Source organism: Anabrus simplex, chromosome 3 (genome assembly GCF_040414725.1).
Source record: "Anabrus simplex isolate iqAnaSimp1 chromosome 3, ASM4041472v1, whole genome shotgun sequence".
NCBI lineage: Eukaryota > Metazoa > Arthropoda > Insecta > Orthoptera > Tettigoniidae > Anabrus > Anabrus simplex.
Window position 1 is genome coordinate 460,322,312 of NC_090267.1, and position 27,545 is coordinate 460,349,856.

The window sequence follows — 27,545 nt, forward strand, 5'->3', positions numbered from 1 at the left end:
GGTTAGCGTGCTGGCCTTTGGTCACAGGGGTCTGGGGTTCGATTCCCGGCAGGGTCGGGAATTTTAACCATCATTGGTTAATTTCTCTGGCACGAGGGCTAGGTGTATGTGTCGTCTTCATCATCATTTCATCCCCATCACGACGCGCAGGTCGCCTACGGGAGTCAAATCGAAAGACCTGCACCTGGCGAGCCGAACATGTCCTCGGACACACCCGGCACTAAAAGCCATACGACATTTCATTTCGAAAAGTGAAAGGCGAGCTCCATTATCTCTGATCTCTCTGTCTTGGTTTTGCACATTTCTCGAGTCTATTGGGTTGTATGATTTTACCAAATTAATTCAATTTAACAACATTATTTATTCTGGCTTTATTGTAATAATGTGCTTGGGATCCTTTTTTATTTTGGTCATGAATTCCGTCTTTTCGAACGTTATCTGCAGGCTGCTTTTCCCTACTATCTCTTCTAAGATGTTAACTTGTATGATAGCCAATTCGATATCCTCTGATAACAGCGCGGGATCGTTAGCGAGTGCTAAGCAGTTAATAGAGATGTTTACTTTCCTGCAACCTATTCTTACTTTGTACATAACGCAAGTATTTTTTCGCTTCCTTTGATAGCGTTTCCCAGTACACAATTGAACAGGGATGCGAATAGGCTACTTCCTTATGATACGCCCGTCTTGATTTTGATGGGATCCGATATCTCACCTATAAACTTAAGTTTTGACTTTGTGTTTGTTAATGTTTCCTCTATTAATTGTAACGTTCAGTTATCTTTGTCCATTTCTTTAAGTATGTCATAAAGTTTGGTCCTTTTAACCGAGTCATACGGTATAGTATTCATGAAATCATTCATTCACTGGATTAGGCCATCCTAAGACCACATGAATCAGTTCTTGTCTTCTGAGTGCTTTTTTTTTCTTTTCTTTTTCGTCCATTTACTGCCTATTTTTTCTTTGCTTTCTTTGGAAATTTACCTTTAAATATTGCTTTCCTAAATTTTCTACTTTTTTTTATTCGAGTAATTGCAAATTTTCTTCGGCTTCTTTGAAAAGTGCTGCTTTTAAAAAACTATTTAAATTATGTTAAAAATGTGTTATGTTAATTTATATTTGTCCATCCTGTACAGGTGACCAAAGAATCTTCTTTTTTTTTTTTAAATCATAATCTATATATTCTGATGTTTTGTATATACCCATCTCGTTCTGGTCTCAAATTGTATAGGCCTACGTCCTTCTCCTTAATAGGCCCCATAATTTTCCTTAGGGTCCTCTTTTCTGTTATGTTTATTCTCTTATTCAAACACTCTGTTGCATATAAAGCTGCTGGAAGGATTAAAGTTTTGTATTGTCCCTATTTAGCATTCACGGATATTGACTTTTTCTTACATATACTCATTTTGTGGACTCGCGCCTTCTTCTTCTCACTCTCTTTCTCTACTGCTGTTACGGTCATTACTTTACCTACGTATTTGAATTTGTTGACTCTTTTAATTACTTTATTTTTGGATATTTTAAAATCTGAAGGTGCATTGTTCATACCAGTGATCAGTTCGGCTTTTTCGTTGGTAACTTGTAATCCTATTTTTGCCGCACGCTCTTCAAGGTATCATAATAAAAAAAATTTAATGTTATTTGTTTAACGTCCCACTAACTAGTTTCGCGGTTTTTTGAGACACCAAGATGCCGGAATTTAGTCCCGAAGGAGTTCTTTAAAGTGCCAGCAAACCTACCGACATGACGTTGGACGTCTTTGAGCACCTTCAAATACCACCGGACTGAGCCAGAATCTAAACTGCCAAGTTGGGGTCAGAAGGCCAGCGCCTCAATCGTTTAAGCCTCTCAGCCAGGCTTTTCAAGGTCTTTTAATTTTATCCTTCTTTCTTCTGTAGTTTTGCTAGTAAGATTAGATCATCTGCAAAATATTATTTTTCTTTCCTTTCTCCGTTATGGTCTTCTATGGACTACGTGCAAATTTCAATGGTTCGTCCTTCTTCTTCTTCTTCTCCTTCCTCCTCCAATACCCCTCCTTCTTCTCCCTATGTCTTCCTTTCCTCTCCTCGGACTATTTTGAGCCTCTTTTGATTTTCTCCCGACCTTGGATCCTTCAAATTTTAACACTTTCTTTCTAAAAATATCTCTCTCTCTCTCTGCTGCTTCTTCTTCTCATATATTATTTCTCTCCAAGTCTTCCTGAACTTCGTGAATCAAGGCTGTTGCCGACTTCTTTTTCCGAAGATATTTGAATATCTGTTCGGTCAACCTGTCGTCATCCTTTCTGTATAAATGTCCAAAAATTATCAATCGCCCTTTCTGTAAGTTATTATTTCTGTTAGGTTTCCTACATTCCGATATATTTCGCCAATACTTCTTGATTTCCAGAGTTCTGTAGTTCTTAGTGCACAGAGTTTTTCTGTACAATTCTTTCCGTTACTACTAATTTATTTACCTTGTAATTCAGTAACAGACAGTCACCTGCGTATAGGTATTGCGGTTTGACTGCTGTATTGTATTGTTGTATTTTGAGGTTTTTAGATAAACACGTTCAATATTGAAAATATTTCTTAGCAGACAGAGTAGGGGTCCTCTTACTACGAAAAACGTAAAACTAAGCCATTTCCTCAATTCTGTCGGAATTTGAAGAGATAAATGGCCAGGAGAGGTTTAAAATTGTGAATCTAGGATAGCTCTATCAAACTAAGAAAAAAAATTGAAAACCACTTCCGGCCTAAAGCCAGTTTCAGATACAAAGCCTGAAATTGCTTGTTTCCTTGCTCGTTTTCTTTTTTATTTAAATCCTAGCCAAATTAACTTCTTTACATAATTATTTCTCTATTGTTTTCCTTGGTTCTGTACTCTCAGGCGATTGTTGATTTTTTGAAAAATATCCACACCGAATGTAGTTATAAGGGCGTAAGTGAAACTCTGCATTGACTAACATTAGCGCTTGTAGTGGTAGAAAAAGGCAAACTGCTAATCTACTCGACCGGATAACGATGAATAAGAAAAGGATTGTAATTTTTTAGAATAAATAAAGAATATATTCTCATACTTTATTATATTTTATTTACCTAAAATTAGTAGCTCACATCCCCGGAATGTTTTCAATACTGAGTTGTTTGCCTGACGGGATAGTTATGTGCATTTTTCGCAGATATCCCTAGTTATACCGTATCATCTTTCCAGGTTGTGTATCCTTTCTTATACCACGTATTTTTCGAAACTGTTTTTCCCAAATATTTAAATTCTCTTACCTTCGTTATTCGACCAAATTACTATTATTAGAAATTCTGAAGAATTTTTTACATTTATTATTATTATTATTATTATTATTATTATTATTATTATTATTATTATTATTATTATTATCATCATCATTCTATGCCTACTTACTTCATTCATATGACATATTTACAGAACTTGTTAGGAGCGAGTTTGCTGCACAGTGTAGGTATTATTCCATATTATAGCAAACTTACTTGAAGTGTTTGCATGTTCCAGGTTTCCATCGTGTGAGTGCAGGCCATGGCTGCGCAGGAGGCCGTCAGGTGAGGTCAGGTGACCCAAGCGCTACAAATATGATGACCACATCTCCGAAGTCGTCCTTCTGTAAGATCGGCCTATGTTCCCGTCAGAAGCCACTCAAGGTTATGGTTCTTGGCCAGGGCGGCGTGGGGAAGTCTGGTGAGTAACACACACACACTCCAAAAATCTCTCTGTATAAAAATTTATACTCCGTCTGCCATTCACAGTGATATTGAGAAAACGAGAATTTTTCAAGAGCTTGTTATGTCTTCTTTATACGAAAAATAGTAGTGTCCGTTCTTTTCTTCAACTGTGTTACATTTTACTTAACAAATGTTAACTAACAATTGTTATTAATTTAACACTTCGGATAAAAGTCCCCTGTTTCACGAACACATTTCCAACATTTGTTTCCAAACAATTGTTAAAGACAAATGAACATGTTTTCGGGAGATTTTATTATTATCGTATCAGAAATATCACGTATACAGTTCAATTGTATATGCTAAACTACATACCAATCTATAACACGTATAAAAAATCAAAGCACTTCACACCAATCTCGACCAGAACCTAGCAACATCAAGTGCATTCCGTATTGCATGAAAAAACGATCATCTTCATTGCAGGAAGATGGACACAATGAACACTGAAGCATATGATGCACCACATAAAATCATGTTTGGCACCGTCTCTAAAATTGCTCGCAGTCTAGATAAAACCAAGGACAAATTGTTCCCAATTTTATCTTGGGGTGTCCGGCTCCATAGCTAAATGGTTAGCGTGCTGGCCTTTGGTGACAAGGGTCCCGGGTTCGATTCCAGGCAGGGTCGGGAATTTTAACCATCATTGTTTAATTTCGCTGGCACGGGGGCTGGGTGTATGTGTTGTCTTCATCACCATTCCATCCTCATCACGACGCGCAGTCAACTCAAAAGACCTGCACCTGGCGAGCCGAACATGTCCCCGGACACTCCCGGCACTAAAAGCCATACGCCATTTCATTTCATCTTGGGGTATATAAAATTCCCTGTACTTGCGTCTAGGTGTACATTGGCCAAACATGCCGATCCATTCGTACTTGTATCAAGGTACACGAACTAAATATCCGTCTCAACCAGCCAGACAAATCAGCAATAGCCCTATCGCCGGGTCATGATATCGTGTTCCAAGATTCTCGAGCTCTTACCCACACTAGATACTACAGATTCAGGATTATACGGAAAGCTGTGGAAATACGGAGAAATCCTAACAAATTTCAAGAGGGACACTGGCTATCAATTAAGTAATACGTCGTTGCCAGCCATTAAGGAGTTACATAAGTAGTTCCCTCTCCTGTCCCTTCACTATTGTTATCTCGTTTCGGTGTTTTCCAGATTCGTACGTTCCTCATCACCAGATGTCCAGGCTTGTGTCAGTGTCATACTTTCACAATGTGTGTACACATGTTATGTGACTCCCTCTCAGACTGGTTCTGATGGTGCCGTCAGCTCCCGCTTCGAATGCTAGCGCTGTTCTGCGTACGGTGAGCCATCTGGGGACGAATGAACGTACCACTTACACTTCTATTATTAACGTCTAAATTCAAACTTTCATTCTTGGAGAAGCCTTCCTCGTGAAAAGTCGAGATTTTCTTCTGAAGACACAAAGTTCTCTGTGAAACGTAAATAATTTCACCTTATTTTCTTGGCAGTGAATAAGCCAGGAAGTCTATATCATGTATAATAAGTACAGGCAATGAAAGCATCAATGGTAATATGCTGTATAGTGTGTTCTTCACCACAGTCACACCTGATGTTGCTAGCATCGATATAGCCCCATGTTCCTAGGTTCACTTTGAATCTTCCCACTCCTGTCCTTAGTCTGTTCAAGAACTTCCAGACGGACCAGCCTATATGACATCCAGGTGGCAAACATTCTGCAACTGTCATCTGTCCCGGGTTGACGGAGACCTTGGCTTTCCAAATCTGCAGTGTCAGCTGATCCAGTTAGTTCCTCAGAGGTTCGTAGGAAACTGTTTCTTGACTTCATTCTTTGGGCTGGAGGTGTATGACCATGCAGGGGATGAGTACTTTGGTGCTTCTCTCTAGACCTCTGCTTGTTTGCAGCTACTTTCCTTCTAATGCAAGCTGGAGCAATCCCTGCAAGACAATAGAGTTTGTCAACTGGAGTAGACTTTAAGCAGCCAGTTACTAGCCTGCAAGTCTCGTTGAGGGCCACATCCATTTGTCCGGCATGGGATGATGAATACCGAACAGGACATGCCTTTTCTCCGACGGAATAACAAAGTGCCTGTGCAGATGTACGCAGGGTTTGCGTTTCACTACCCCACTGTGAACCAGCCTGTTTACGACACTTTGAGTTTTCAATTCATGCAGTGGTCCTTGAATGTGAGAGTTCCATCAAGGGTTAAACCCAGATAATTTGGAGCGTCACGGTTCTGTGTACCAGACCACGTTACTTCGTGTTCACTATCAGTTTGCTTATGTTTCCGATTTTGTGAATGCGTCTGTCAGTGAGCGTATTATGTTTCTTCACATATAAGGCCCAGAGTGATATATACTGAAATTGTATTTTGTCACCACAAATAGTTGACATTATTATAGGTTATGGTTAGCGGATACCTCGAAGACGTAAACATGATTAGCTACCACCCCTGGAGGTCCGGGTTCGATTCCCGGCTCTGCCACGAAATTTGAAAAGTGGTACGAGAGCTGGAACGGGGTCCACTCAGCCTCGTGAGGTCAACTGAGTAGATTTCCACCTCACCCATCCTGGAAGTGGTTTTCCGTGGTTTCCCACTTCTCCTCCAGGCAAATGCCGGGATGGTACCTAACTTATGGCCACGGCCGCTTCCTTCCCCGTTCCTTGTCTATCCCTTCCAATCCTCCCATCTCCCATTAGGCCCCTGTTCAGCATAGGAGGTGAGGCCGCCTGGGCGAGGTACTGGTCCTCCTCCCAAGTTGTATCCCGGACCCAAAGTCTGAAGCTCCAGGACACTGCCCTTGAGGCGGTAGAGGTGGGATCCCTCACTGAGTCCGAGGGAAAAACCAATCCTGGAGGGTAAACAGATTAAGAAGAAGAAGAAGAAGACGAGAAAAGCGTTATAATATATTTAATTTGAAAGTATTCCGGCGTGCTTGAAAATTAAATCAACTGACGGTTATATCACAATATTCAATATATTCTTATATTAGTGTAATCTAAGGCTCCTACGTCACCGGGAAAATGTAATATGATATGCATCTTGAATGATTTTTGGGCATTCTTTTACTGCGGGGAAAGTACTGTAATGCCTTTCCAATGCAGCGGAAACTCGTTCTCCAATTGTAAGCAGTCTTGTCTTGCACTCATGAGTGTAGTCGCCTACAATTACACGAAAAGATTCTGAAGCATAATATCTGAGAACTATAAGCTACTGTTGCACTGGAGATACTAAGTTGCAATCTGTGGGAAACTCTAAACTATTTTGAATTTCTTCCTAGTATTTTGTTGAATATGTCTTTGGTAATTAGGACCTCTCTTTAAATGTCCGCCTGGTGGCTATGATCTTTAAAGCATTGAAGTCTAAACTGTTTGACACCGAGGTTAGCCGGTTCGAGTCCCGTTGGTCGAAAAAGTGTTGGCCAGGAGGATCGGCGAGGTGGTGGTACTCAATTTCTAATTCCTAGATTGCGTGGCAAAAGCCTGGATTAAATTCCATATCTCTCCGCAGTGCTCATGTGGAGTGAGGGCATATGACACTGCTGATGTTGATTCGTCCGTCAGATGGGGACGTTAAGCCTTCAGCAGACCCCTTGGTTATGTTCGACAGGAGTAGGCTATGTGCCGGCACCGGGTTTTACCCTCTCCCTTCCTACTTATATCAGTCATTTATTAATCTCATTAACTCTCCTGATTAGGTTGACGTCAGGAAGGGCATCCGGTCATAAAAGCCTGCCACGACAGATTCATCCCACCTCATAACCGACCCTGAAGTGATACGGGGCAAGAGTTCGGCAAACAAACAATTAGGTACCTAACTTTGTAGGATACATTTGTTTTATAGAGAGCTTTAAACTTTCATCTTCTAGATGCAGAAATTTTGAAATTTTATTAGCTGTTAAGAGTTTTAACACAGGTCTGGTGTCATGTTAATTTAACACAAGTATTAACAATTTGTTAGTGTTAATAATTCTTGGTGAGACGGTCATTTTATTAAACTGTGTGTTAAGTCTACTCAACAACAGTATTAACACTTAATATTCGTTGAAAGAACTGGACCTTGGTGTTATAACCCGTCGCTAAAGGAACAAACATTTGGCATGTGCATGATTACATTTTTGTCGACAATTTATTTGAGCATTCCAGCCAGAACTGGGACTTTCAAAATATCCGGATATTGGTCCAATACACGAGCCATCAATTCATTGCTCTATCCTGTAGGCTGGAGTTTCTCACCTGCATAATTCCCTCGTTCAAGCGCTGTAGCCTACTTGCAACGAGAGAAGATGGAGTGAATGAGAATATAACAGTGATCTTCTACCAAGCAGTCAACCACTGAATTGGTATCGTAATATTAACAGATAGTAATTATGGATGAAAACCATAACGATATAAGTGACACTTTTTAAAAATGAGTTAAGTGCAGGATGTAACTCCGGAAGGATGTATCCTTTCACCAGCAAAGAGATACAAGTGATAGCGGTAATATTCTGCGCTCTAGTGTTGGGTGGTATAACTAGAAATAGCATGCTTTATATGGGTGGTGACTATGTTTAAATGCCTTTTTCTCTGAATGACCAAAATGCTACTTATATCGTTATGGTTTTCATCCATTCGTATGAAAGCAATAAATTATGCTTTGTTTTAAGCGAAAGGATATATGAAGTTCTTCGTTTTGGAACATGACTCACAATGCTTTATTCTTGTTAAGGAATTAAATTAAATTAAAAGTGAACATAAACACAAGGATCGTATTTGTGATATTTTTTTTTCAAAAATCGATCCCAAAATAGTCTTTAATGCATTTTATTGACTAATTACATGATTAGTAATTGTACCTGAAACACTATACAAAACAAATTTCATGCGTTCTTTAACTGAAGGTGGAATAATAATTGTATTAAAATGCAGGTAAAAATGACGAAAGTAAAAATAAATTTAGAAATGAATAAACTGCTATTAAGCATAATTATAATCATTGTGCCAGTAACACAGTGTAATTACTTCACTCATTAACATTATAATATAAACCTAGCATTCCAGTGAATTAATTACCTCCACCCACATGCACAAATATCAGTGCTCATCTGTTTATATCAAACAGAAAGGTAAACTGCAGGCGATGTTCGAAAGGTTGCAGCTTTCAAATATTTAGGAGAGTGACTAGATATGAGGAATAATAAAAAATAGGGTATGTAGACGAAATTAATCGAAATTAAGGCAGCCTATATGAAGACTCTTGAGACATACAATAAGAGAGCACTATCATTTGGAGCTATGATCCGACACTACCAGACAGTTGCAAGAGCAGAAGTTTCATATGCATCAGAAACGCTGAGCTTGAGAAATAAATCCTCAAAACTAGAACTGAAGAAACTAGAACAAAGGATAGGGAGAAAAAGGAAGGAACATGGAAGCTCAGAAATATTAATAAGTGCATAACAAGGTGGGCAAAATAACGGACGTCATCGAGAAAAGGAGGCTGACTTTCTTCGGTCATTGTGTTCTGTATATCTGACACAAATTTGGAATCTCAAAGGCAAACATATGTGGTACCAAGCAGTGGTTGATGATATGAGGTTGGCGTGATAACGGAACAATATGTCCCGGACACACGCATCTTTAAGCAAAGAGTGCAGAATTTGAGGATACATAAAGATGACGTAAAATCAGCAAAACGACTTCCCTGGTCAGAGGACAGAACGAAGGCCCACATTAGGAGAATGAAGGACATGTGGGAAATGATACGTAAACGTGGTTGGAAACGTAAATAAACGTGATTCAATGAGGTGGTAATGATGTTAAAAACCTTCAGGCTGGATGACGATGCCTCGTTGTTTATACTGATAGTGTTCCGGGGGTACCCGTGAAGCATAAAGAGGTTACAGAAGGTGCCGGGGTGAATGGGTTTATCTACAATGTCAAAATTAATTTAAAACTTGAACTGAAGGTTATATTTCTTTAAAAACAACTCAACGAATAACAACATGTCAGGTACAAAAGCAATCTTGAAACAAGACTAATAAAGTCCAAGATTAGTGTTTTTTACAGATTCTGGGGTTCAATCCCCTAGTTTTACAATTTTACAAATGGAAGAGGTAGTATTTAGTTAAGGGCAGAAATCCCCTAGTTCAAGAGCACTTGCTCCCAAAATACAATATCTAGCCTTCCAGAGGCACTCGTTACTATTACAAAACTTGAAGAAGAGCTAACAGGCCCTCAGTTTATTACTGCCCCAAGGAAACGTTACACACAACTCTTACACTCCCTGGCATCTCTAGGCACAATTTACAATTGACATTACTTTTACAGGGGTATTCATAACCCAACCTACTGGGCCTTCATGGAAAAAGAACAGGTTAGATAACTGGCCCAAACAAAAAGTGAATGGAGGCGTACACTTGCACTCCTAGATAATAAATAATACAATCCTAACGGGGCTCGTCGCCCAGAGATACAGGGGCTAACCCCAAGCTACTGAGGTGACACGAATAAAGATTGAATAAAAGCATTATGGAAAGGGAGAAAACAGTTACAAAACGAAGTCACCTCAAACCGAGATGAAGGGGAGCTCGATAGGATGGCTCACTCTCTATCCCCAATTTAAATTAAAGATTTTATGAAGTTTTTACATTAGCCAAAAAAGTTACGTTTTAGAAAAGGTAGGTTACATAGTAAATATTCGGACCTTCCCCTCTAGATAATTTGCGGAGGTAGCAAGAAGGAATGAAGTTATGTGGCCATTACCTTATAGATGTTCTGCTGACCGAAGAAAGAGTCCGCCCACCCCCTGCTTAAACACACACTCAGTAAGACGACGATCAATTGGCCAGGAAACATGAAAAGTCGCGGTTTATATACCCTTAGGGAAGGTTCGAGATCATTCAAGACTAATCAGGACACACCCTCTTAATTTTATTGCTTATGTTCAAAAGTAACACTGAAAATCATACAAGAAGCCTGTGATAGGTTGAAAATTAATTACAGAAATTTTTCATTGGCCAGATTCAAAACTGGCGGAAATAAAAAGGAAGTATTGCCAACCCTAAAATAAATGAACGTATATCAGTTACAAATACCTAGAAATACAAAACCTCTTTAAATTATAAGTTCTTCCACCTTGAACCAGAGTGCATGATCATAGTTTTTAGTAGTGTCATCTGTAGAAAAATGTCCAAACTTCTTGATGTATGTCAAAACAAAACAAGGAGAAATTCAGTCAGTTTAGGAAACAGCACAATAACAAAATATTTCAGTGGAGACACCTTCTGATTAAAATTTCAACTTGTTGTCTTATCAGTTTCACTGTTTGACCAATAGAGGAGTTCATTTAGACGCTAGTTTCGAATACGCGGCGTTGAGGTGCATCTCCCGTTACAGATAGGTATGCCGAAAAGAATATTCGTCTGCAACCCGAAATCAGCATTGTTAATACACATGTTTACATTATATTATTTATTTGCTTATTGTATCAGAAGCACTAATATATACATATGAATACAAACGTTACAACCAAAAGAAAAATACATAACTACATAACAATCATAACGTAAAAATGGTCCCAATATGAGAAATGTGGACTATACAGGTGACTTCCTGTGGAGCACGGTGCTTGTAAAAGTAGATGCACCGGGCGAGTTGGCCGTGCGCGTAGAGGCGCGCGGCTGTGAGCTTGCATCCGGGAGATAGTAGGTTCGAATCCCACTATCGGCAGCCCTGAAGATGGTTTTCCGTGGTTCCCCATTTTCACACCAGGCAAATGCTGGGGCTGTACCTTAATTAAGGCCACGGCCACTTCCTTCCAACTCCTAGGCCTTTCCTATCCCATCGTCGCCATAAGACCTATCTGTGTCGGTGCGACGTAAAGCCCCTAGCAAAAAAAAAAAAAAGTAGATGCTGCGTTGGTTCCTTAATGCAAAGCCTGTCTTCAGAAATGACGAACCACAATGGAAGGGTCTAAGAAGACCACAGAACATGGCTGAAGAACAAACTTATATAGTTAGCCACTTTCAGGGGCTCAGGTGTTGATTCCGTGAGGTCTTCCGTAGCACATGTAGTTGGACACAATATGCATTGGAGAAGATTGAGGCGTTGTCTTTGGAGAACCACAATCACATAACGGCGAGATATGAGCAAATTTGTCTCCCTTCTCTTTCACGCGGATCATAAAATACAGGCATAAAAATCGAATACTACGTTAATATTTAGCAATGGACACATATATATTTGCCTCTTATCCTAATCCTCCAGAAGGGTGTAGTGGCAATCTGTCCTGGACATGGTGAATTGCTTGTTGCAGGTTCAGTCCAGTTAGTCTCTTGAGTTTATCTACCCATCTCAATGGAGCACGGCCCCTGGGTCTTCGTCCAACGACTTTCCCCTCAATGTTCGTCTCCTTCAGGCCACTGGGTCTTCTGAAAATACGGCCGAAGTACCTAAGCTGATATTGTTTCATACATGTCGATAGCCTTATTTGAAAGCTGAGCTTCTGCTGAACTGGCTCGTTCGTTCGTTCGTTCGTTCGTTCGTTCGTTCGTTCGTCCGTTCGTTTGTTCGTTCGTTCGTTCGGTGTGCTGTCCAAGGTGTTAGCAATATTCTTCTGTAGCACTACATTTCCAAGAGGCGATCCCGCGGTAGTCTGTCATCTGGGTAGATGGCAATGGGGAAAATGAGTGTCCGCAAAAGCATAATTGTCGTCGTTACAGTAATAGAGGTGTCGTTACAGTAATAGAAGTGCCGTTACCTATGCGAGTGATATTTTCTTCAGAAATCCTCACCTTGGGGACGTGCCTACGGACCTCATGTTCTCAGCCTCTAGTGTTAGATGCAACAGATCCAAGGTACTCAAAACAGCCGACTACTTTCTGCTTAGTAACCGTCGCGTTGTCAGGCAGTTTGTTGTTTGGGCAATCTACAGTCTAACACTTTGGTCTTCCTTGTGTCGGGATGGGGAGACACGTGCAAGAAATACTTAAAAACTTATTATGAAGAGAATCTAGTCGCGAAAGGATTTAGTTGAATTCAGTACCTAAGTGCATTAAGTTCCTTACACATATGTGTCAGGTGCCATGTCCCCTTTATGTGCATTGATTTTTTCTCATTTCCGCTGAAATTGTTATGTCTGTTTAGTCAGACATTTGACGGCATCACACTTAGGAGCATTGAAGAAGGCTGTGAAGCATCATTTCCGGTTTTTCAAGCATGGTGATCACCGCGGAAAGTATGTTTCGATTTGGGAGATATATTGTGAGGTAGCGTGTTGGGAAATTGAACTGTCATTTCCTAGACTTTTTTTTTCCATTACAAGTGTACCTTTATGTCTGGAACTACTAAAGGTATCAATCTGAAACTTTGTAATACGTGCAGTCTAAACACTTTCACACATTTTCCTGCAAGGAAATGATAAAATGTAGTATGTTATAGACTTGAGAGGTTAATATATACTGTATGTGTTCTTTTGAAGTTGAAAATTGAAAAGTTCATTTATTTTAAAAAATCGAAATAGGCGTGAAATTAAATTATCAAGTTCTGAGATATAAATTAAAAAGTTACAGTGCCCAGGACCTCGGCGTTGCTGCGGAAAAAGGTACATCAATATGGCCAAAATTCAAATTAAAAAAAAAACATTAAAATTATTTAGATCAGTTACAACAAGAGGTACTCACATTATAAAATTAGTCTTAGAGTAACGAGTTGCCTGTTAGGTAATCAGTATATAGGCTGCTTGAGTCCCCACCACCAGAGGTGATGTGGTTTTAAGGAAACCGCACGGCGAAACCGCAGAAACTGAAGGTGGTGCCCAAATTAGGTGTACTAGGCAAGAGTACAAAGTATGAATGGTATAAATGCATAGATTATACATCGTAAATGAGAAATCAGGATGAAATTCTAATTTTTACAGCAGGAAGAAATAAACCTCTCAAACATCTCGCAAGTCTCAGGAATATATCTCTCAAAGTGAAATTAGCTCCGCCCGCAAAGTATCATGTTCTTTATTAATGTCTCCACAGATGTACTTGAATTTTTTAGATAAATAATTGACATGAACTCTTGTAGTAAGGGAATATTATATTATATTATATTATATTATATTATATTATATTATATTATATTATATTATATTATATTATATTATATTATATTATATTATATTATATTATATTATATGAGCTGTTACCCGCGGCTTTGTTCGCCTGGATTTCGTACTTTGATAAAAGTAATCATTCCTCGCTACTGCACTAAGAGATTTTCTGAAACTTCCTAAGGCACAAAAACTTACCGGAAAAGTGCGGTTTATTTACCCCAGTAACGTTTTGAAAACCGCGTGTGGCATTGGATCTTGTGACATGGAACTGTCCATGTGAGAAACAGTCCACTCTCAAGTCGAAAAATAATACATTCTTTTAGGAAATTCCAAATAACAATTTCCATGTCTGTAACATCAGTTTTATAAGTTTCCCCATAAAAATAATTCAACCCAGTCTTCATTTTCTTCCCACCCCTCCCCCCATTCCTTAAGTGGATCTTCCGGAAAAAAGAATATGCGTGTATCTTTATTTTCAAAGGAGATTCCAGTACCAATTTTCACGACTATAACATCTTCATTTTTTTAGATATACGTATCCTCATAAAAATAATTAAACTTCTTTTTCACTTCTTTTCACGCACCCCCTTAAGTGGATTTTCCTAAAAACAAAAGAATATATCTTTCGTTTTTTAACGTAGATTCCAAGTACCAATTTTCACGCCTGTGACCTTCAGTTTTGAGATAGGCTACAATTACCCTCACTTATTTGTCCGACTCGTTGGCTGAATGGTCGGCGTACTGGCCTTCGGTTCAAAGGGACCCGGGTTCGATTCCCGGCCGGGTCGGGGATTTTAACCTTAATTGGTTAATTCCAATGGCTCGGGGGCTGGGAGTTTGTGATGTCCTCAACACCCTGCAACTCACACACCACACATAACAATATCCTCCACCACAATAACACGCAGTTACCTACACATGGCAGATGTCGCCCACCCTCATCGGAGGGTCTGCCTTACAAGGGCTGCACTCGGCTAGAAATAGCCACACGAAGTTATTATTATTACCCTCACTTTTTCACATCTAATACGCAGCTATATTCTTCAAACTGGGCAGACTTATCAAAGTTGGTCTTATGACATGAAAGTACAGTACATCTCCATCGCCGCATATTGGGTTGCTATTTCCAAATAACAGGCACGGTCATGATCCTCCTAGCAAGAAATGTACTTTATAAAGCTTGGTGGCGTGTTCCCATCCTCCTATGTACAGCCTTTCTCACCGGACTATCATGATATAGCGTAAACTGTCCGGCTCCATGGCTTAAATGATTAGCCATTTGATCACAGGGGTCCCGGGTTCGATACCCGGCAGGGTCGAGAGTTTTAACCATCATTGGTTAATTTCGCTGGCACTGGAGATGGGTGTATGTGTTGTCGTCATCATCATTTCAGCCTCATCACGACGCGCAGGTCGCCTACGGGAGCCAAATCATAAGACCTGCACCTGGCGAGCCAAATGTGTCTTCGGACACTCCCGGCACTAAAAGCCATACGCCATTTCATTTCATTTAGCGTAAAATGCTGTCGCCTAGCGACAGTCTGTCGATCAAGTCGATCCGATCTTGGTGCGGGTTTGCAATTAAATTAATTACATAAAATTACTCCTTACAAAAATACTACCCATCGGATTTCGTTCAAATGAATTCCTAAACCCTCCCAAGAGTAATAAGAAAACATTGTGACATTTCGGTCTAGTAGGTTTTGAGTCCATTTGTGACATACAAACAAACATGTACGTAGATTATAAATATAGCATATAATAATTTTGTCGTAATAGTTCTATTAGTCTGCACGTTTTTTTTTATTTCCTTTCGAGAGTCAATATTAATATTCACTTCAGGAGTCAGACATATGGAGGGACTGAGGATAACTACTGTGCTGACCTCATTGGGGCGGGTGCCATGCTTCCTCGATAGCATGTCCGAGAAGTTCCATTTCTTACAATAACATTTCTAACACACTTTTCAGGCCATTCGTTTTTCTGTTCAACTTATAAATCACTCACAAATACTTGTATTAAATTTATATTCATCATATTTCCGGACAGGTTATTCTTTATTTGTGCTTTTAGTGCACGTTTTTCAATTATACTATAATCATTTTTGTAAACTGCATGTATCGAAATTTAAGATTAAAATAATCAATACCATCTCCCGGCTCTATGATTTTCGAAATTATGGGAGGTGTGTATTATCTTATCTTAAATCTCCTGTTAACACTATGGTTGTGAGCTTTTCAATAACCCATCAGTGTAAATACGTTTAGCCTTCTTTATTTGATTGAATATTAAAAAATACTGCTGTTAAGAACAGTGATGATGAATTTTATTTAGCGAATATCATAGGGATAGACAAAATTATCTATACATAGAATTTATTACCATCCATTGATACAAACATTTTACAATTGAAACTCTTCACATTAACTGAACATGCGTCATTTTGTCGACTCACCGCACGTTTCTTCTTTCTTGTGGGATAGTGGGTAGAACTTCTCCACCATGCCTCCTTGACCTAACGCAGGAAGCTTTCGCAGAGGTGATGGCTCCTCCCCGCCATCACCCGTGGCGACCATCCAGTAAGTCGATGCGCTTTGTCGCCCCCGGAATCCTTTCGGACGCGCACCTCATCCCACGCATTTGTTAATATCCTCGAAGTTTCAGTCGTCTCCGACACTCGGGACTGAATCCCCAAACAGAGAAAACCCCTGTTCTGAGGAGCAGTACCTCGTGTCGAGCTCGACTGTCACCCCGACGATGTTAACAAGTACAGCGGGGGAGTACCAGCTGCGATCGCAGCAGGCTTCCCCGTAGTGATGGCCCCTCCCCGCCATCACCCGTGGCAACCATCCAGGGAGTCAGCACGCTTGATTGCCCCCGGAATCCTTACGGACGCGTGCTGGGTGAACGGGGAATAGCGAAAACTATTATTACCCTTCTTATATCAACTGAAAGCGGACTGCACAGTAAGCGACTTGTTCAACAATAGTATGTTTCTGTCGTGTCTTATTGCTGACTGTGCACCGAATGTATTGCGACTATAGAGCAGAATGAAGGCTTCTCCCAATCCCATTATCTCATACCAGATCTTAAAATTATAGGTATAAAGTAATTTAGGAATATCTCGACACGCTAACCAACAACCTGTAATTTTGATCATGATTTATTTGTAAAATATTTCAATTTTTTCCCAGGTGATTTTGTACACAGTTAGCTTATGGTTTCTATTATTTATGGAAAAATAACATTTCATAACATGTTAAATTATCAAATAAGTAAAGGATGCAATAATGTCCACTTCTCCCGCACTTAGGGAGAACCTGACACTAGGTAGGACCTCCGAAGAGTTACACAACTATTGTACACAGTTGGTACATATAAACTTCTCATCGTTTCCATTTTCCACACACATCTCGTGGAACCATTTCCTGCATTCCCCACTACATTGGACCCATGCCTCATTAAGGTTGTAGTCACATACTGCGCAGTAATTCTCAGAGCAAAGAAGACTGCTTGAGAAACTAGCTTCCCCGTTGCGCACGCCGAGTTCTCGTTGTTGTCCTTCGATTTGAAGGATTATTTTCATTTTCGCGTTTCCTATTCTTTAAATTTTCCCGATAATCCTGAAAATTCACGTTGGTAGATGCGGGGGGGGGGGGCGGGTGAATAAACACATCTCTATTCATAAATCTGATGCCTTATCAAGCACATCCGGATCTTTGCAGTGCGTTGAGTGTCCGTCGATTATGAACTGAATCCTGCCCCGAGGTTTGTAACGGTTTAGGTGATCAAGGAATAATGAAAATACCTCAGTGGTCATATACACTGATTCGACATTTTAACAACTGATCCACTGGCATTTCTTTTGAGTGTATATTTGCCTTACCTCTTTCATTATAACAAAGGATGGGGTAGCATATCCAATAGCATTACCACACACCATTACTGTTGCCGTAGATCCCTTTTCTGCCGTGGTGCTGTGAAACACGTTTTTCTTTCCTTTTTCACTGGTAATCTTCCCTGCCTTAAATATGAGCTTAACACCAGTTTCATTGACATTGAAAATATTACCAGGCTCTTGAAAAACCCAGTCATATCCAACCATTGTCTCTTGTTTTTTAAAATATGCTTCTTAATACCATTCCTCTGACTCATGAGTGAACCTAAAAGCCAGTTCTCGTAAGTCGGTCACTGTTCGCCCAAACCCTTTAGAATCGAGATTGAAAAGATGGTTGACTAACTGGTCCTCCATAGCTTTGTCAATTGTTGCTCTTTTTTCCAGTTTTCTATTGCTAGATATACCAGATAGTATTCTGGATCTGAGTGTATTCCTTGGAATACTGAAATACTTCGCAGCTGTTGCTAAAGTAGTTCCATTTTCTTTCACGTCCTTAATAGCAGCAGCCATATCTTCTGCATTCCACCGTCCAAGCAGACCTTTGTACAAATATTTTTGTGTCATCCTCCACCTATAACCATTTGGATGAAAGGCTATTAATGCGAAACTTCTACTTTATCATCAGTCTCCAACCTTCGTAATTTGAGTTTAACTTAACAATACAAACATTATTATAAAAATATCGCATTACAAAAATATTATATCCTAATACACCACATTGTCATCATTTATTACTCCTACGAAACTGTAGTATTAACGCACCATTAAACCATATCCCCAAAAATGTATCCCGGTTTAGAGATTCAGGGAGATCTCGACAGCTTGTCGTGTCTAAATCTCCCCGAGTTTCATTGGCAGGCAAAAGGTCGCAAAACTTACCACGCTGAAGGTTTGGCGATTTGGAAATGACATGACGGCTTCTCCGAAACTTACTTAGTGCGCCTAACCTAAAACATTATCTTGAAAGTATCGCATATCTACCTATTTCGTTACACAACCTACTCGTCATATTATAGCAAGTTACTTTTAAATCATATATCACTTACTTACTCACCTTCAATTATTAATATGCCTTGTATTTATAGTGATAATCTTCATCTAACAGGATGACCATGAGCACAAAACCATACGGTTCCAGTAAATGTAATTGCAAGTTTGACCTGTGCAGTACTATGGTTACCGGGGCGCTAAGCTTAAAAGAGTCGAGTTCTCCCTCATGTCGGTATCTCCCTAAGTTACATTATATTACACTAAGGAATAAGGTCGTAAGAAAATAGAACTCAGTTTCTCTCGTATATTATATTGTTTCCTTCCGGAGGATTGTTGAATTGGGCTGTGAAACTTCTACTCTCGCATTCTGTTCTGGACACTTTTTCCTTTAAGGATATCAAGTACTGTACTAATGTTTCTACCTCAGTCCTGGAGATGGTGCATCGCGCTCAATGGTCAGTGATGTGTCACATGTATTACAAGCTGCCACTTTCTCATATATTAATACGTTCTTGTGACAATAATGAGATTATACGTTTCCTTAGAAACAAATCCGACATGTCAAGCTTCCAAAAACTGAATCGTAATATCATCTCCAGTTATTCAGAGAACTTCCTTCGTGATATACAGGCCGTATCGAGGCTTTCATCCACCCGAGAGTCCACATGCATGGCCCATAAATTCTAAATACTACATTACATTGCTATATAAAATCTTCCCCCACCAGCTACATCTCACATTAATATAACAGTTGACCTTTTTTAACTCTCCATCACATACTTTCACAATTTCTGTGAAGCTTATATAAGAACATGAAAGTCCCAGGGCTCTTAACTTGGAAGCTTGGATTGGCAACCAGGGGGCCTTTTGATATATTACGCAACTCTAAATCACAAAAATCTAGTGCTTTTTCTAAATCTGGAGTATACTGATTCAAATGTAACAACTACAGCTCCTCGTACATCAGTCAAACTGGACGCAACTTTAATATCAGATACTCCGAACATATCAACGCCATTAAATACAACAGATTCTCTGTTATAGGACAACACATACGAGACTCCAAACATAATTTCACCAATATTGAAAAAGACATAAAAATACTTAAAATCATTAATAAACGCCCCCTTCTAAACACTTCTGAAAATCGTTTTATTCACCTTGACCAATATTTCAACCCTAATTTCAATTTAAACGACATATCTTAAAAACCCAATATCCTTTTCGACTTACTAATCCTTCTTCTCAAAAATGTTAAATTTCTAAACACGAATTCAATTTCCCATGCCTTACACAGTTCCTACCCACGTTTTCTACCTCCAATAATCCATCCTCCTAACCCACTCTAAACTACCCCTCCTTTATTTAAATAATTCTTCACACCGTGGAAGCTTTACTTCTAAGATACCCCTCCTTTATTTCCCTATCCTATCCTTTCCCATTTTCTTTTAACGTTCAGTTCTTTTAATCTTCACTTATCTACTGATCCTCCTCCTTTATTACCTTATCCTATCTTTTATTTTCACCTCTCTTCTCGAAAAAATATATTTTCCGAATTGAACTCTATACTATACTAGCTGACTACCCGGCGTAGCCCGGTTGGTTTAGGATGTTTACTTTTAAGATTAGTATCACCAGTTAGTTATGTTAAAGTGAAATTTTATGGAATTCCTTTCTGGGATATGGATTTTTACCATCTATTATATAGTTTTAGCGTTATTTAGATGTGTTTGATTTAAAGTTTTAAATGGTTTCATTCTTGGGTAAAATTTTATCCTTGTGAAAGCTGGAATTGATTGAGAATTATTTGATCCTTTCAAAAAGATAATAAGTGATAACTTCTTGCATTTATCAGTCACGGTATAGATATGATCTACACGAATTCAACTGTCATTGAGACTCTCACCAATCAGCATTGAGACCCCAAACGCAGTGGATTCACCACTAATCTCGGTCATTTTAGACTATACACTACAAAACCCCTTTCAGTGCACCGTCCCAATGGAGGTTGAACGTCGACTTAAACGATATTCAGGGAGTCACAACAATGAATTCGACATTAATGTTGGTTATTTTCTATTATTTTTAAATTTTTGACGGTTATTTTTACATTCATTTTCACCCCTTCTCATCCGCCATACCAATTGCGGTGAAGTATGACTTATCCATCCAGAGTGTCCCAGTTCAACTCAGTGAACTCGTAAACATTAACAGCAGTCATTTTCGTTTATCTTTATATTTCACCATCTCCACGAGGAGTACTACTGGTGTTTTACCGAACAGTATTTTTTTTTCAAATAGTAAGCCATATGTGTACCAATTTTGTATGAGGGCTATGCTGAAAGAAACATACACAGAACGACGCCCGGAGTATCAATATTCGTGTCACTACTCCACACTATTTTCGATTATTTTTACATCTCAGCCCTTCCCACCCCACCCCTAGCAGTTTGTCTCACGATAGTAAGTCATAAATGTACCAAGTTCCGCTGAAATCACTCCCGTAGTCCAGAAAACTATGGATTCAACACTAATATCGGGCGCTTTTAGTTATTATATTTCGCCCCCTTCCCTAAGGCTTCTAGGGTTGTCTTGCCCCTGCAGTATTTTTTACAGATAGTGTGAATTTATGAAATAAATTTAGTATTGTACCAAGTTTAGTTGACACCTATGCTGGAACATGCATACAGACACCCAAAATCTCGGTCATTTGCACATTTTCTTTTCTTCACCCCTTCTCACAACCCTGCTTACTGGGGCTCAACTTGGACTTAAACGACATTCGGAATATCACTATTCATTTCAGCCATCCCGAAAAGTATGGTTTCGACACCATTTTTGATTAATTTTATGTCTCACTCAAACCCCCCCGCCCAAGATCGCTGAACTCACTTCAATAGGGAACACTACGAAATTCTTATCTCTTAATGCTGAACATGGACTTTTAAAAATCCGGAGTGTCACTATACATCTCAGCGACGCCGAACACTATGGATTCGTCACTATTTCCGATTAATTTTACATCTCGCCCCCCCCCCCCAGCCCAAAGGGTAATGAACTTTGAATTTAAAAAATTCCGAAGTACCACTATTCATCTCAGCGACCCCCGAAAACTATGGATTCTACTTATATTTTCTACTACTATAATTATTATATCTCACTCACGCCTCGTCCCCCCCTCCACCTAGGGTGCTGAATATGAACTTTAAAAAATCCGGAGTGTCGCTATTTATCTCAGAGGCCCCGAAAACTATGAATTCAACACTATTTTCGATTATTTTTTTAACTCGTCCCCCAAGGGTGCTTGTGGTGTCTTTCCCCCACGAGGTTTTTTCCTGATACTAAGTCATAAGTGTACCAAGTTTGGTTCAAATCGCTCGAGTGGTATAGGAGGAGATGCAATACATACATACCTGCATACCCACCTATAGACCTATAGATTACATAGACTCGCCTTTGCTCGTTGGGAACCCCCAGTTGCTCTTCGTTAGGAGGGGGGTGATAACTCTTGTCATTCCATTGTTGATATTCTATATTTTTAAAAGTTTCTTAAACATTTTACACGTCTAATACACAGCTACATTCTTCAAAATGGGCAGACCTATCAATGTTGGTACTATGACATGAAAGTACATCTCGATCACGGCATGTTGGATTGCTATTTCAAAATAATAGGCATAAGAATGCACCTCCTATCAAGAAAGGTACTTTGTAAGTCAATGCGGCGTGTTTTCATCCTCCTATATACAGCAAATATTATCCTCAACACGACGTGCAGGTCGCCTACGGGAGTCAAATCACAAGACCTGCACGTGGCGAGCCGAACATGTCCTCGGGCACTCCCGGCACTAAAAACCATACGCCATTTCATTTAGCGGACTATCATGGTATAACGTAAGCCAGGGCCTCTCAGGGTGCATGCGCGTGGTGCATGCACTGTGCACAGTGCAAAAAACGACTGGCTTGGTTGACCAGAGTGCAGACCCCCCACTCCTCGATTTGGAGCAATAGCGCTTACTCTCTCTTTCCTCACGCCTGTCTCCCTCTGCCCCACTTGCGCCGTAGCGCTCCAAATCCGGGCTGAGTTGAGCCGAGCTTAGCCGAGTAGCCCAGAGACGAAGCGTTGATCCGAGCCATGCCGAGCGGCACCGAGCGGCACCGACGCACAGTGCACGGAGCTCTTGCGCCTCGATCTGCACGCGTGAGATTTTGGGCGTTTGAGAGGCCTTGACGTAAGCTGCTGTCGCCTAGCGACAGTCTGTCCATCAAGTCGATCCAATCTTTGTGCGGCTTTGCAATTTAATAAAATTACACAAAATTACTCATAATAAAACTACCTTACCGATTTCGTTCAAACCACTTCATAATCCCTTTCAGATGAAATAAGAACAAACTGTGAAAATTTCAGCGAAATCGGTCCAGTAGTTTTTGAGTCTATTAACGTCAAATATACCAACATCCAATTTTATATATATATTATATTATATTATATTATATTATATTATATTATATTATATTATATTATATTATATTATATTATATTATATTATATTATATTATATTATATTATATTATTATTAACACATACTCGAAAATACGAAATATAAATTGAATTATTTGCTTCTGTGCAATTTGATTTTTTGAACCTATTGGAAAATATTGGATTCGTTAGTTTTCAACACAATTTCTAACTGCGAAATCATTAGTCCAGTGCCGTCAGGTTAACAATATTACAGGTCACACTATTGGGAGCATAAACATGTATAAATTCCTTTGAGTTCCTACCGTGGAGGAAGCTGCATAAAATTGACTATGTGGAAAAACAGGTTTTCCCAAATTATTACTACTACTAGTACTACTACTACTACTACTACCGCCGAGCAAGTGGCAGTGCTGTTTGGGTCATGCAGCTGTGAGCTTCCATTCGGAAGACAGCGGTTTCGAACCGCACTGTTGGCAGCCCTGAATGTGGTTTTCCGTGGTTTTCCATTTTCACACCAGGAAATGTCGGAGCTGTACCTTAATTAAGGCCGCTTCCTTCTCACTTCTAGCCCTTTACTATCCCATCGTCGTCATAACACCTATCTTTGTCGGTGTAACGTGAAGCCAATTGTAAAAAAAATGCAAAGAACAGTCTTTCCAACCGCTGCAATGTACGACAAAAACGAAAAATCCCAGATTGGAATAAACAGAGTCAAAAAGGTATCTCTTTAGAAATAAAAAAGGAAGAGGAGTGCGCAATTATAGCACATACGATTGGAACAAGCAATCATGCCATACTCATTCATGGAATTGAGGTTAATTTCCCAGAGAATGAACGAATTGCTAGTTTGCATCATAGAGGAAAATCCGGCCGTAAAGCAATCTGTCACAACAAGCCTTGAAGTTACAAAGAAGCAGTTTCTTGGCGTCGAGAGTTTGCGCTGCAAACCACGCAGTTGTTAAAGTTAGCCTTTCCTGCTGTGAGCACTTCCTCTTACAGAGATACAGGGAATGTTGAATGGGATCTCTTCCCCTGGCTCTACCTTGGTTAAGGCAGCTCATTGCTTTATCAGTTTCCAAGAGAGGAGATTTTTTTAAATATCTCGGAAACGGTTGAGTATTGTTTATCACATTGAGGGGTGTGAAAAGAGCTATGTTCTGTCTTTTTACAACAAATTCGATACTTTGCCTATTTTGTAGAATTTTTCTTTTGGTCTGCCCTGCAGTACGGAGTTAAAATTTGAATTTGAATGAATGAATGAATTTATTGAACTGAACATAACAGGATTTCGCCCAGTTACAATGTTCCAATAAAATAAACACTCACAAACTATTTATAGCTAGACACTAACTACTTACTACTTAACTACTTCTAAATCTACTTTGTAGCATCTTGCACATGGGCGGATCGCCAGCTCCACATGCAACACACCACTTAACTAAACTAACTACTTTACTACATGAATATACTACTTAACTACTTCTAAATCTACTTTGTAGCATCTTGCACATGGGCGGATCGCCAGCTCCACATGCAACACACCACCTAATTAAACTACCTACTTTACTACATGAATATATACTAAATCTATCCTAAATCTGTCTGGCCGCGACATCACTCCTGGTGAGGAACTGCTACCACCCTTCCCTGGGATGCCACGACCAGACATGTCTCATGAGGTTCGGAAACCGATACCTCATAGACCCTTTAAGCTGTCAATGTTATTTCCTCACCACTCCTTCCTATAACAACCCACATATGTGCGGATTAAAATTTGAATTTAAACCGTCCGAGGTCGTCAAGCACATTGGTGTAAATTTTGGTACTGATCGGTGGAAGCGTGCAGGTTAAGATAAAGAATAAACAAACTTACCTTTCATTGTATATAGGATGTTCCCAAGAAATACTGACAAGGCTTAGTATGTTGTGTGGGACGGCGGACTGATGGGTTTTCAACAAGGAGTCCCTGTCCGGAAATGCACGGTTTGGGCGCTGGAGAGTGTCGAACTGTTGTGACCATTTCTTCCGATTTGGTGTCTTAATACGGAAGGTATGGAACCCTTTAGCCGTCTGTGTACTGCGGACGGACGACTTCAGCCTAATAGCATTCATGCGCATGCACTACATTGCTCCACAGAGTCCCTGATGCGCATCCTACTGTGTTACTTGTATACTGTAGTTCGCCAGTGCAGTAACGTTGGTAGCAGCTGGGCGACGTGTACCAGTACACAGTTGCGGAAATGACTGACATGGTGGTTGCATACAGCAAAGGGGATGTCAATGGTAGAGCTACTGCAAGACTGTATGCGGATCGTTTTCCAAACAGACGTACCCCACATCATTCCACGTTCGTGGCCATCGGGAGACGACTAAGGAAAGCCGGACAATTCCACGTAGGTAGTATGAAGAAGTGAAACAGAGGATAGCAATAGCACGAAAAATATTTACAAAAATAATATCTTTCTTTTGCAATGACTACTTAAATTTAAGTCCGACTCCTTGGCTGAACGGTCAGCGAACTTGCCTTCGGTTCAGAGGGTCCCGGGTTCGATCCCCGGCCGGGTCGGGGATTTTAACCTTAATTGGTTAATTCCAATGGCACGGGGGCTGGGTGTATGTGTTGTCTTCATCATCATTTCATTCTCATTACGACCCGTAGGTCGCCTAAAGGCTTCAAATCAAAAGACCTGCATCTGGCGAGCCGAACATGTCCTCGGACACTCCCGGCACTAAAAGCCATACGCCATTTCATTTTTTTTACTTAAATTTAAAACTTAGACAGAGAATGGTCAAGTGCTATATATGGTCAGCCTTGCTATATGGTGTGGAAACATGGACTCTCAAGAATATATCAGTGAAACGCTTGGAAGCCTTTGAAATGTGGATCCACCGTAGGATGCTCAGGATTTCGTGGGTTGCACGACTAACGAACCAAGAAGTACTCAGAAGGGCAAGAGCAAGTCGGGAACTCGTTCAAACAATAAAACTCCAGAAGATCTCTTACCTTGTCCACATCCTTAGAAATGACCGTTACCTCATCTTACAGCGGATTGTACAAGGCAAAATACAGGGTCGAAGAGGTGTCGGGAGGACGCGAACATCATGGCTTGGAAACATCAAAGAATGGACTGGAATTCACAGTGTTGAAAGACTTTTCCACCTAGCAGGAGATCGTACTGCATTCGCCACAGTGATCGCCAACGTCAGGGGGACCTGATACGGTACTATGAAGAAGAAGTATGAAGAGTATGGTGTATGACACTCCTGTAACGTCAGAGGAAGACCTTATTGCTCGAGTCCACGCAGCGACTGAAATTGTTAGAGTAAAACCGCACGTATTGGGACATGTGCGTAAGGCTCAGCACCGCAGATGTAGACTCTGACGTAGGAGGTACACAGTTTGACCTCCGTTTGTAATGAGCACGATGTGCTACTAATATTGTGTTTATTGACGACGTGTGGAACGCCCACCCATCTCACACTTTGAAGCGCTACAACGTCCAACCCGTGGGTTTCTGGAGAAAAGGTTCCTTCTTGAAAATGGATCCGTTTGCCTTCCCGCACAACATACGAAGCTTTGTCGATGTTTTGGATGGGGGAGAAGGGTTTAGATATGGATATGGATAACTGAGATAATTTTCAAGTAAGAGGGAAAACGTCATTTCTGTACATATTTGTCCACGTAAGTTACGCGATATTGAATGGTTACTTTTGGCTCTATTGTTTTTGTTTCTTAAGCGACGGTAAACTCAGGGACAAGACCAGCCCATTGTAAAATGTTTGATCGAGCACAACCGTCGACAGACAGATAATATCATCAACAGGTTATGTACCCAATTATAGATGATTCAGCAAAACATGATTAATATGCAAATATATACCTTAGATAACTACTCCGTCTGGTGGCCATGATAGTTAAGGCGTTGAAGTCTAAATGGTCTGACACCATGGTTAGCCAGTTCGAGTCCCGTTGGTCGAAAAAATTTCACTATCAGAATGTTGGCCGACAGGGTAGGGGAGGTGGTGGAACACAATTTCTAATCACTAGATTGAGTGCAAAAAGCCTGGATTAAATGACATATATCTCCGCAGTGCTTATACGGATTGAGGGGATATGAGGCTGTTGATGGTGATTCATCGAATGGGGATTTTAAGCCCTGAACAGACCCCTAGGTGCTATTCGACAGGAGTAGGCTATGTGCCAGCACCGAGTTTCGCCCTCTCCCTTCCTAGTATCATATATCACGTCATTCATTTCATCCCATTAACTCCTCTAATGAGGACGTCAGGAAGGGCATCGGGTTATAAAACCCGCCACGACAGATTCACCTCACCTCACACCCGACGAGGATTGGGGA

General features: G+C 40.1%; 1 protein-coding gene across 1 annotated transcript in view; it reads left to right on the top strand.

Annotated features, from left to right (window-relative positions):
• Positions 1-27,545, top strand: part of LOC136867432 (ras-related and estrogen-regulated growth inhibitor) — a 177,137-nt gene that overhangs the window by 16,575 nt on the left and 133,017 nt on the right. The window contains exon 2 of the mRNA XM_067144635.2: positions 3,505-3,687. Within this exon, the coding sequence (XP_067000736.1) occupies positions 3,505-3,687 (183 nt within the window). The remainder of the gene's footprint in view (positions 1-3,504; positions 3,688-27,545) is intronic.